The sequence below is a fragment of the Crocuta crocuta genome, unplaced genomic scaffold (assembly GCF_008692635.1).
Source record: "Crocuta crocuta isolate KB4526 unplaced genomic scaffold, BGI_CrCroc_1.0 scaffold42, whole genome shotgun sequence".
Taxonomy (NCBI): Eukaryota; Metazoa; Chordata; class Mammalia; order Carnivora; family Hyaenidae; genus Crocuta; species Crocuta crocuta.
The window spans coordinates 816,363-829,436 of NW_027528744.1; the positions used below are offsets into that span (position 1 = coordinate 816,363).

The window sequence follows — 13,074 nt, forward strand, 5'->3', positions numbered from 1 at the left end:
TTTGTCTTTTTGAAGGGCAAAAAAATAAAGTGAAGCCTATCCAGTGACTTCCGGTTTTGGGACCTGTTAAAAGGCATGATAGTGCATCTTAGCTTCTTCTAAAATCTTTGCATATGATATTCCTTACTTTTGACCTTTTCTTCTAGATATTTGATTTACAAAAATATTGCGAGGAATGATGAGTAATTCTTATCAATCTTAATTCTGAACAGCAAACCAAATAGACTAAGACAGTTTTGGTGGACAGCTTTTATCGATCTATAATTAACTATGGCCAGTTTACTCAGACTCCATATTGGACTACTTGCTGGTAATAGAAATTAGTACACAGAAGCGAAAACTTCTAGAAGTTGAAACAGAAATAGTTTTTCTAGTTGAAGTTAAGTAGTATGACTCCACGATGCAGGTAAAGGAGCTCGTAAGTAGGAGCCCCTAACCAGAAGTCAGAGGACTAGAGTTAAAATCCCAACCACCTCTTACTGATCTGGGTTGCCTGACCCAGGTTACTTTGCTTTTCAGAGCACATTATGCCTCATATCTGTAACATGCAGATATGTCAACCCCTCCTTTTCTGCCAGTTGTGGTGCTAACCTAATAAAGTAATGAGTATGAAAGGACTTGTTAACTTTGCGACCAACATATGCTGTTTAGGAAGTAGTTAGAATAGTATCCTTTGGATACATTTTTATCTAAATGAAATTAGAACTCTTATACTTGAACATTTTCCAGATACATATTTAATAAGATTAGAAAAGAAAATAAATGAGGCACCTGAATGGCTCATTTGGTTAAGTGTCTCATTCTTGGTTTTGGCTCAGGTCATGATCTCATGGCTTTGTGGGTTTGAGCCCTATATCAGGCTCTGTGCTGATAGTTCAGAGCCTTCGTGGGATTTTTTTTCTCTCCCTGCTCTTCTTCCATTTGTGTTCTCTTTCAGAATAAATAAACAAACTTAAAAAAAGAATATAAATAAATTATATGAAAAAAATTAATTTTTATTTCATGATTATCTTCAGTATAGTTTTGGAAACCCAAGTCAGCTCAACAAATATTAATTATGAGGCTTTATTATTTCTTTTTAGAATTCATCCAAATGGTACATATCAGAAGTTTCTCATTGCTCTAAGTTGGACTAATTTGGGTATCCTTCTTGTGTTTGAGTACAGATTAATTGGAACCCAATTTTGCTTGCTATTATGTGGATTACTAATATTTATAGAGAAATTTATTGTTTTCAAAATGTTTTATGTACATTTTTTGGGGTTTTTTTTAATGTTTATTTTTTGGGGGGAGGACAGCATGCATGCAAGAGGGGGAGAGGCAGAGAGAGGGGAACAGAGGATCCAAAGCCTGCATCTTGCTGACATCAGTGAGCCCCATGTGAGGCTCAAACTCCTGAGCTGTGAGATCATGACCTAAGTGGAAATCTGACACTCAACTAACTCATCCACACAGGCGCTCTTTCTATACATGCTTTGATATAATCTTCATAATTGCCCTGTCAAAGGAAGTGCTCTTGTTTTCTTAAGGAAATTATGACTTTCTCAAGATAACCCACCTTCTGGGTGGTGGAATTGAGATTAAAATGCTGAATTTTTCATACCAAACGTCCTATATCACATTGACTGGGAAAACTAAGACATTATTTTAGAAAGAGTTAGATTGGACTCAGGTATTTCACCTCCGAGCTAAGCTTTGATCCAAGCTTAGATGACATTCTCAGCAGAAGCTGCCATTTTCTATGTACCATGAGCTCATATTACCCTGGGCTTTATCTTCTGTGTCTGCTCCAGCCTGATATGCTCATTCTTCAGCCTTTTCCCCAATGTCCATATGTCTATGCACACACACTCTCCAAAACATACTTCTTTCTCTCTTTCTTTCTTTCTTCCTTTCTTTCTTCCTTTCTTTCTTCCTTTCTTCCTTTCTTTCTTTCTTTCTTCCTTTCTTTCTTCCTTCCTTTCTTTCTTTCTTTCTTTCTTTCCTTCTTTCTTTCTTCTGCAGCCTCAGAACTGTAAACTGTCCAGGATTATTATGAAATAGGCTTTGCTTATGAGCAATTTCTGAGTAACATAGATATTTTAACTGTAATTTGGGTAAATCTTTTGGTTTCTTGCAAATCTCTGGTACCAATTCAAAAAGTACTTATGGTACTTTTTACCACAAGTAGGGCATTATGAGCTGGATTTCCAGAGCCTGACTACTATAGTAAGCATAGATTCTCTGGGACCAAATCAGCTCAAAAGGTTCCAGGAAATTAACCCAATTTTACTTGTCTTGTGATATGTTTTATACTTGCATTGTTGCATTCAGAATGGAAGGTGGAAAGCCTTCTACTGCAAAATCATCTATATCTAGTTCTTATTTAATACCTACCTAAAAACAAACAGGTGTGGAAAATGTAGGCTTCTGTGTATTTTCCTTTACATATTATAAGTGCTCATGCCATATTTTGAGCAAACAGGGCAACTAAGAAATATTCTACTTTTTCATGCTTTGAAATGCTGACTGGATAGAGATTATACATGACAAGTTATTTATAGCTTTATTTATACATAGTGGATTCTCTGTTGGAATCATAGAAGGAAAGAAGATATGATAATTGCTTTGTGTAGTTCACAGAATGAAATTGCAAACTGAGATGTTTTGAATCTTGTTTATACTATAACCATTTCTAGGAAACCATATTTAAACAGCAGTGGTTATCATGAAGTATACAACACGTCAACTGTGTCCCAATTCACATCAGTAAAAATCGTATACCACTTTATTCCCTATAACCTAACCTTCATCAGATAATACTAAATAAACTATGTTGAGTGCACATATTAATATATATCAAATGTATCAAACGGGTTGCTGGCCACATTTTCAGTAGTGTTTATCTGTGGTCATGCAGGTTATAACTCTGAATTTTTAATAGGAAAACTAAATTGAGAATTTATAATGTTCCTGATTTAGCTTCACCAGCTGTGCCACAGCCATGGAAAATAACTTGAGAGGGTAAAAATCTAACAGTGAATAAGACCGCAGCAGACAAATTGCTTTTGCTTCATGCTTACCTGCTTTGCATCTGCTGCTAGAAGGTTTAGGATCATAGATCCTAATTAGTAGTCTTGTAACTTATATATATCATCGCTTCAGTAAATTGCAACATGTATTTTTTGGTTATCTTATATAAAATAAGAATATTATTAATTGATATATAATCTTGAGAATCTTGAAAGTTATTCTTTAAAATGTGAGTCTCTCCCCCCCCNGCCTGGAGCTTGTTTCAGATTCTGTGTCTCCCTTTCTCTCTGACCCTCCCCTGCTTACGTTGTCTCTTTCTGTCTCTGAGAAATAAATAAAAAACATTAAAAAAAAAGATCTACTCTTAGCAACTTTCAATATAGTTTGCGATATAGGATTGTTAACTATAGTCACCATGCTGTACATTAGATCTCCAGAACTTTAAAATGTGAATCTTGAAAATGACTCTAGCACAAAAAATATTTTATAATTTCACTTTCATTGAAACAGTCACAATGAGATCATAGTATAAATTCTTGATTAAAATTTTTTAATGTTTATTTTTGAGAGAGAGAGAAAGAGAGAGCAGGGGAGGGGCAGAGAGCAAGGGAGACACAGAATCTGAATCAGGCTCAAGGCTTTGAGCTGTCAGCACAAAGCCTGATGTGGGGCTCAAACTCATGAACCTGAAGCCGAAGGTCATGAAATCATGACCTGAGCCGAAGTTGGATGCTTAACTGATAGAACCACCCAAGTGCCCCAAATTCTTCTGTTTAGAAACTGGGCAATTTGGGGTCATTGAAAAATAACCAGACCACTTATATTGAGAAGAAATATTGGATGGGCAGAAGGATAGAATAATTAAACACTGCAAGAAGTCCTTGTAGATAGTTGTGGAATTGTTAACAGAGAGTAGTGCATGGGATTTCTTATTATGAACATTTCCTTCTTTTTTTGAGAGAGAGAGGAGAGAGAGAGATGGAGAGTATGCAAGTGGGGAAGGGGTAGTGTGAGGGAGAGAGAGACAGAGAGAATCTCACACAAGCTATATGCCCACCGTGGAGCCCAACATGGGATTCAATCTCATGACCATTTGATCATAACCTGAGCCAAATTGAACAGTCAGATGCTTAGCGAATTGAGCCAGCCAACCGAGGTGCCCCATGAACATTTCTCTTTAATTTCTGCCATAGGATGGTATATAATAGGGAGTTGCTGGTAAAGTTATATGCAAACTTGTGGGCCCTGACAGATAAGACTAATTCCTGCATGTAAATAGATAAGCCTTACAAATACTGCTTTTTTATAACAGTGTTATAATTATCATTCTAGGTCTTATGTGTTTTATAAGTGGCTAATTGGCAGTTTGTTTTGGTAGCCCGAGAGCTAAGCCCCCACCCTGGCCATGACCATGTCTCTTTTACTCACCACTGCCTCCTGGTGTCTAACACATTGTTCACCATACAAACTATGATATGTTTCTTGAAGGAATTTAGACACATTTTATTCATGTAGATTGACAGAGTTTGAAACTACCTGGAGATACTAAAATAATAATAATAATAAAACAACATTAGATGATAGAGAACTAAACCTACACAATAAGTTTAGTTAAATTAAATTCAGCAACTTTAGGTATCTGTGTGTATGAGGCATTGTGTTTGGTGACCAGAGAGATATAAAGATGACAAAAAGTTGATACCTTTATCCTGGGGCTTGTAATCTGTTAGCTGACCCAGACAAATACATAAATAACTATAATGCAAGGCAGGCTATGATAAGTACTGTGGTATAGGCATCAACAAAGTGCAGTGGGAAATCAGAATAGAGACTAATCCCAACTGGAAGGATCTATGAAGTTCTCATGGAGTAGGTAGGATTGAGTAGAGCTTAATTTATTGCTTTCATTCATTCTAGACTGTCTTCTGAAGATTGATGTCTATTTCCTTGAGCTCTTTAATTTTGTTGCCAGTTTGGATAAGCATGGCACAAATCCAGCAGGGAGGTCCTGATGAAAAAGAAAAGACTACAGCACTGAAAGGTACATGCTTAATTTGCTTTTTTAGGGTGCTTTCATTGTGCCTAATGAAGGTATAGGAATATTTAGGTGATTTCCTTTCCTTTCAGTTCTCAAATAAGAGTATTAGTGTTTAATCCATTTGTAACTCTTTGTATCCCTCACAACTGTCTCAATACTTGAGATGTAGTATGTACTCAGTAAATAAATCATAGAATCATGTACTTTTACACCTGTAAGAAATCTTAAGTCTTTTCTTATCCAAAGTCATATATTTAAAGGTGAAACTAACACTATAGGTCTCTTAAGTCAAGACTAAGTGCCATTACAATATTTTTGTTGATCACAATGTCATGCTAGGCTAGAATAATGATCTGCCTCATACTCCAGTATTCTATCTTTTTGGCGTTAATTGGGAATATATTTTTAAAAGTTTTTAAAAATTTTTGAGTTTTTTTTTTTTTTTTTTTTTTTTTTTTTTACAGGGAGAGAGAATTCATAAGTGGTGTAAAGGGGCAGAAGGAGAGGGAGAGAGACTCTTGAAGAGTCTCTACACTCAACATGGAGCCTGATGCTGGGCTTGATTCCACCACCCTGGGATGATGACCTGAGCTGAAATCAAGAATCAGATGCTCAGTCTATTTAGACAGCCAGGCGCCCCAAATTAGGAATATTTTTTTGAGAGGCTTTCCGTGTTAACAGCACTTCAGAAAGAATCTGACCAAGGCATTATTTGGGAATTTTGAGTTCTAGACTTTTTAAGCCTGCAATCTAAAATAATTTTACTCCTAAAATAAATGTGTATTTTTGAACTGAAAGGTTTCTTCATTATTATATATTTCACTCTAAGTGTCTAGTGACTTACCCCAGATCAGCTTACCTAAGTAACTTGTGCATGGTCGCACAGTTACTTTCTTTGATGGTGGAAGAAAACCTTATGGATTTTCTAAATGTTGAGATGCCATCTATGCTAGATTATGAATCTCTTGTTCATTGTAGAGTCTTTGTGGTCTTCAAGGTGCTTTGTAGGTGATGGCCCAAATGAATATGTACCAGACCATCTTGGCTGCAGCCATTTCTCTGAATTCCTCACTGCTATCCTACCCTGCTTTATGAGGCTGGATGATAAAGATACCTCAAGATTCTCTTCTACTACCTTATTTTATCTCTTTTTTTGAAAGCCTAAAGCATATAAGGATGTAACACGCTAGTATCTTTGCTCACAGTTTGCTTCATCTTTTCCCTGCTTTTAGAGCTAATGTTGTCAAGGGAATGGTATAGCTCGCCTTTACCTTCAGGAAAATAACTAAGAGCATTACTTTCTTCTGACAAATGTGAGAGATGATGATGTAATGGATTAGAGTGGTAGCAGAAAGGGTGATAACAGATTCTGGTTATATTTTGAAGGAAGAGATGACATGATTTGCTGTTGGATCAACATGGGATATTAAAGGAGAAACCAAGATAAATTTGAAGATCCTTGACCTAAAAAGTTCTTAGATGTATTAGATTAAGAAAAGTGGGAGAGGCAGGTTGTGGTGATGGTTGTGGAAAGCAAGAGTTAGGTTTTAGATATATTAAATGTTAAACTGAGGTGCTGCTTAAACAGGAAGGTAGAGAAGTTGAGTATGGAGTTTGGGAGAGCATTTGGGTTAGTGGTAAAAGGTTTAGGAATCATTAGCATAGAGATAATATTTAAAGAACCATAGTTCCTAGTAGAGATCACTGGAGATGTCAGTGTAGACAGAAAAGAGATCTGTAGATTGAGCCCTAGGGCATCTCATCTCTAGCAAAAAGAACTCAAACTAGCAAAAAGAACTAGCAAAAAAAGCTGAAAATGAATTTCTTTTATTTATTTATTTATTTATTTATTTATTTATTTATTTATTTTACAAATAGTTTATTGTCAAATTAGTTTCCACATAACACTCAGTGCTAATAAGATAGGCTAGGAACCAGGAGCAAGAGAGAGATCCTGAATGCGAAATGCAGAAAATGGGAGTAATTAATTTAGCCATGATTATAATTCATGTTATACTAGGAAAGAGAATTTACTTTTGGATTTGACAGTTTGGAGGTCATTGGTGACCATCATAAAGAGCTATTTTCATGAACTGATGGAAATGAAAGCTGTATTGGAGAGCTTCAGTAGAGAATGGGAAGAGAGGAATTGGAGACAGCTATGGACAACTCTGTAGAAGGTTTTACTGCATGCTTGTATGCTGCTGGGAATGATTGGGACTCTCAGACTAACAGTTCATTTAGGAGAAAAGACAAGGAATGTGTGTAAGTTTCCTTCTAAACAGACTTGCTGGCTTTCCACCTAGATGGATTTTGTGAATCTTCAACCTTACTCCATAATGTGAAAATTTGAATCTTCCAAGTTGTGTTTCCAATTTACACTTCCTCAAGTAGTATGTAAAAGTTTACATAGGTTTTCTGGATTCTAGAGCTAGCACAATTATGTAAAACGAGTATGGGTAGGGTTTAAAGATGGAACTGTTTGGATTCAAGCTCAGGTTTTTCTACTTACCATGAACTAGCTGTGCTGCTTAGCTTCTCTGAATCTTTTAATTCAATAGTACTATAGGAATAAGAATGTTTAGCACGCATGAACTTATAACACTTAATGGAGCAGTTAAATTGTAAATATTAGAAAACAAAATGTCAGTGCATAGCAAAGTATATTTTGAACAGATTGTCAAACCGAATAAAACTTTATCTTTCAAACAGTCTACCTACCAGTTTTATGTTTTATGGATTGTGTTTTTGGTGTCATATTCTTATTCTTTACCTAACCATATTTCATGAAGATTTTCTCCTTTATATTCTTTTTATATATATATATATTTTTAATTATTTCTGAGAGAGAGAGAGACAGCGTGAACAGGGGAGGGTCAGAGAGAGAGGGAGACACAGAACCTGAAACAGGCTCCAGGCTCTGAGATAGCTGTCAGCAGAGAGCCCGACGTGGGGCTCGAACCCACAAACCGTGAGATCATGACCTGAGCCTAAGTCGGAGGCTAAACCAACTGAGCCACCCAGGTGCCCCTCCTGTATATTCTAATTAATTTTATAATTTTAGATTTTACATTTAAATTAATGATACATTTGGCATTAATTTTTATATAAGGTATGAAACCTAAGTCATGGGGTTTTTGTCTATTTGTTTGTTTTGTCTATTAATCTCTATTTGTGACAGCATATTTTTGAAAAAAGACTGTTTTTCTACCATGGAATTACTTTGTCCATCTTTGTCAAAAATGGGTATATTCGGGTGGCCTCATTTTGGGTTTTCACAGATTGTTCCATGGATCTGTGTCTATCTTTTCGGTAACACTCTGTTGATTACTGTATTGTAGAGTACATCTTAAAATTGAGCATAGTGATTCTTCCCATTTCATTCTTTTACAAAATTTTTAGCTTTTAGCTAGTCCAGGTTGTTTGTGTTTCCATTTACATTTTAGAGTAAATTTATCCATATCTGCAAAAAAAAAATTACTGAGATTTTTATTAATATTCTATTTAAGCCTATAGATGAGTATGGGGAAAATTGACATCTTTATTGAGTGTTTGAATCCATGACATGGTATATCTCTGATTTATTTAGATCTTTGATTTCGTTTATCAGCATTTTGTAATTTTCAGCCTATAAGTCTTAAACATTTGTTACTAGATTTATACCTAAGTATTAATTCTTTATGGTGATTAAACAGTGTTATAGTCTTAATTTCAGTTGCCACGTGTTTACTGATAGTTTATGGAAATGTGATCAAGTTTTGTACATTGATGATGATATGTCTTAATTGCTTTCCTAAAGTCAGTTAATGGTTCTAGGAGTTTTGGATGTAGAGTCCTTTGGATTTTCTATGTTAGGTCATCCCATTGTTTGTACATTTGACAGTTTCATTCCTCCCTTTTAGATCAATATGCCTTTTATTTCCTTTCTTGCTTTTTTGTACTTGGTAGGATCCTTAATTCTATGTTGAATAAGAATACTGAGAAAATGGATATTCTTTCCTTGTTCACCAGGGGAAATAGTGAGTGGTGATGCTCCCATTTTTGCCCCTTTATTTTTAGACCAGTGAATTATGGCTTTGAAACTGATTCTGAGTATACACAGCCTTCTGGAGAATCTTGCCTCAGCCCTACAAAGTTCTGTCACCTAGCTCACACTGTAAAAGAATCTTCAAAAGGCCATTTTGCCATTATTTCAGACTACCTGTTTCAGGATGGTGGGGAAAATGGGAAGACAAATGAATTTCATGAACATGGAACCATTGCTGCACTTCTTTTTCTGTGCAGTGAACTCCTTGATCAGAAGCAGTGCTATGTGGAATACCATGGTGGTGGATAAGGCATTCTATAACTCTATCAATAATAGATATGGCAGAAGCATTGCATGTGGGGAAGACAAATCTGTATTCAGAGAAAGTGTCTATTCCAGTAATAACAAAAAATGCTTTTCTTTCATGATGGAAGTAATCTGAAGTAATCCGCTACCACCAGGGAGCTTACTGATTACTTTTGGGAATGGCCTCATATCGGAGGCTCAGTGTTGTTTTCTGATGCTGGCAGTTTGAACAATCAGTAATGGCTATAGCCAAGTTGGTTTTGGTGAATATTAAGTTCATATTGATGAGCCCATGCTTCCTCCATCCCTGCCACCATGGTCCCTTTGATCACAAGCCCATTGGGCAGTGACAGAGGTGGCTGGGGAAAGAGACTGACAAGTGTCCACAGAGAGAGTCATGTTATTCGTTTGATAATTAAAATCTTCCCTCTTTTGAGGTAATGTTTTAGTGAGCATTAACTTGAGACATCAGTATCTTTCACATCTTTTGTCCATTCAGAGAGGACTATTCACATACCTCATTGCCATATTTCCTCATCACCAGTTTTCCAGTTATATTCTTTCCAAGTCTTTGATTGTCCAGCCAAACCAGTGGCCACAACCTGGATCATTATATAATCACATGTGTGCCATATCTCTTTCCAGGCAAACAGAACAGCCAAGTGCACTGCTGTCAGTTCTCCCCACTGGGAAGATTTCCTTTCACCACTTTTCCTTCAGTGTTATCCCAGAAAGAGTCTCTGGTTGGTTTTGGTTGGTCCCTGAATATCATGCAGAACCATCTGTAAACCAGACCTGAGTTTTGCCTTCTATCAACTGGTGGTAGGAATTCCCCATGAGGCCTTAGGTGCATGCCGATAGATAGAAGGTCATTGCAGCAGGAAAGGGGACTTTTTGCATTTGGGCTACTTCATGTAAGTAACTTTTGCCTCCAGGACCTACTCAGTCCTGATCACAGATACATCATTTCCATTTGATGATGGAGTGCTGTTGTACACACCCAACTTTAGGATGTGGTCTGTCAGATAATGCCCAGTTTAACAGTGGGCAGCTAAAGTCACATGGTAACTTGGTGGCCTGTGGTTAAGCATTCAGTCTCTACTAAGGCCCAGTGGCAGTAGTTATCTGCAGTAGATGACAGGGCTTTACTCCAAAATCCTAAAAGCCTGCACTGTGGTTCACCAGGGCTTACTGAAGATTCCAAACAGCATCCCAAGTTTCCTAGTTTAGTGACTTAATTCTCACTGTAAAGTCTGGCATAAAATAAGAGTTATTACAGAGCTCTTTAAGAATGCTAGGGTTCTCCTCACAAATTTATTTTGTATTGTACTAGGGAAAGGTATGTCTTCTGGACTCTCCCATTCTGGGTGAGTACATCTTCAGTGACAAATCCATTCTAACATTCCTGTCTTCCAAAACCTTTGAATCCTTTCCTCTGCATTAAACCAAAGCAGGTCTGGCATTTAATCAATCATACAAACCTAGAGCCTTTCCTAATTCCCCAAGCTTCAACGTTACGTTACATACAGAATATCTGCTTAGTGAGCCTATAACAATAAATATGATCTGATTGTTCCTTCCACCATTATCCCATACCTTTAATATTTATTCCCACGCATGTTCTCTGGATCTTCCTGTATAAATTAGAAAATCCAAGTAGTTCTTTTGGAGTGTTGGGTATTGTGCTCCCCCTCATGAGTCACACTATATACCTCACCTTTAGGGGCCTGCTATGATTTGAGTGTAGTTGAAAGTCTAGTTGCAAAGAGGGCTTTGGGCGGTGGGCCTTAAAGAGAATCAGCTTTGTCTTGCCTGGCAGCAGCCTTAGGCGGGGACTGGAGAGGACATTACTATTTCCTTAGGCAACACAGGTTAGTTCTCTCAGAGTAAGGTAGAGAGACCACCATTACTGAGGATGGGAAGGCTTCTTCCATTGGCAAAGAATTATCACAATTTAGAGGCTCATTGTCTCCAGCTTCATCAAGTTTTTTTCACACATGTCACCATTCCAATTTACAGGATGCCATTCTTTCCCAGTCCGAGTCTTCACTTTAACAGTGGACACGTGTGAGGCTGGTAGTTCTGCTGGGACTCTATTTCCCCTGATTGTAGGATGAGAGTCTGTGATTGAGTTTTAACAATCTCTACCCTTTGGCTACAAGAGAGAAGGGTCACCTTCAGGACATACTTAGAAAATTACAGGTTATTTATGCTACACGTGAGCTGGGAATTCAGATCCCTGAATTTACCCTTTTTTTCCACGACTTTGTTCAGTGACTTTAGGAGCACCCAGCCAATCTCATTATTACGTTCATTAGTTTTCCAAAAGTGTTTAAAGTATCACATACATATTCACCCAAATTCAAATGTTAATCTCATCCAGAAACACCTTCACAGACACACTCAGAGTACTGTTTAACCTGATATCTAGGCATGACATGGCTCAGTCAAATTGACACATAAAATTAACCATCACACTATTCCTCTGTCTTTGGACAGTTGGGTTGTTTCTTGGCTATTGTGAATAATGCTACTATGAACATGGGTGTACAAATATCTACGTCTGTGTTTTCAGTTTTTCTGGATATCAAGTGGTATTTTTATCCAATTCCTACATATGCTTAGTTGAAGTTTAGAATTCTAGTTGCTGAATCATTTTAATCACCAGAGGCATATTTTAGAAAAAGCACTTGTGTTACATCTGATGCATATTTAAGTTATATGGATCAGTTGTACTGTATTTTAAGGTTATTGAAGGGATTCTTAATGGAAATGTTTTTTATACTTGATTTTTGTCTAAACCAATGCCTTTGGAACCCAGTCTTTTTATTTTAAAAAGCAGAAAACATGATTTCTGATGTTTTCTTTCTACATGTCTTCTCAGTGCTATTGAAATAAAAACATATCTATATCTTATTTCCTAGTTAACAGAGGAGAAGTTTAAAGATTACCTCTTTACCTTTTGTCATTCACAGGAACATTTTGAGCAAAATGAAAACATATTTCGGTATTTATAACTTCCATTTTTTATAAGGTAATGAAGAGAGGAGACAAAATATTTTAGGGTTGCATGGCACATAGAGTGCCATTTTGAAAGAGCATTTGAGTTAGGTATTGAAAAATACATTTATTCTATTAATCCTACTATACTCTCAGGGTATAATTTTGGACAAGCCATTTTACCTCTCTGAACACAATTTCTTGTCTGAAAGATAGTGAAGGTGGTAATACATGCTACTGTTTTGTAGGGTTGTGATGATCAAGTGAGGTAAAGTATGTGAAACTTTTAAATTGATACATAGATGTTAGATGGCATTTTATGATCAGAGCCAGTAGTTAAAATGGTTATTAGACATGATAGATCTGTCTACTTATATATTGGATCATTGCTGTGGTGTGTATGATCAAAAAGTTTCTAAGGTTTGAACTGTAGAAGATGACTGTAATGAAGGAGTCAGCTTTGTCCCAGAACCTCAGCTCATTGGAAAGAAAGAAGCATTTTCTAGCTACTCTAACCCAATTTTTGGTATTAAAAACTTTTCTATTTTACTGTTTTGCGAAGAATTACATGGTGTTCAGAACTTTACGAACGAATCAGAAATTTGTCAGCATATATCCCTTTTTTAGCCCAATATACATATTTTGTGACATTTCCAAACATTTTATTATTTTTGAATGTTGAAGATTGTAT

At 36.5% G+C, this 13,074-nt stretch overlaps 1 protein-coding gene across 11 annotated transcripts in view; it reads left to right on the forward strand.

Annotated features, from left to right (window-relative positions):
* ARB2A (ARB2 cotranscriptional regulator A) overlaps window positions 1–13,074 on the forward strand; it is a 413,025-nt gene that overhangs the window by 30,891 nt on the left and 369,060 nt on the right. For 8 of the 11 annotated variants that reach the window (XM_077755314.1, XM_077755323.1, XM_077755318.1 and 5 more), the window contains exon 2: window positions 4,930–5,053. The exons of 2 other annotated variants lie outside the window; for them this stretch is intronic. In XM_077755314.1, coding sequence (XP_077611440.1) covers window positions 4,948–5,053 — 106 coding nt within the window. In that variant the 5' untranslated portion in view covers window positions 4,930–4,947. Of the gene's footprint in view, window positions 1–4,929; window positions 5,054–13,074 lie in introns of those variants that run through there. One more of the 11 variants, XM_077755322.1, reaches the window with a different exon arrangement.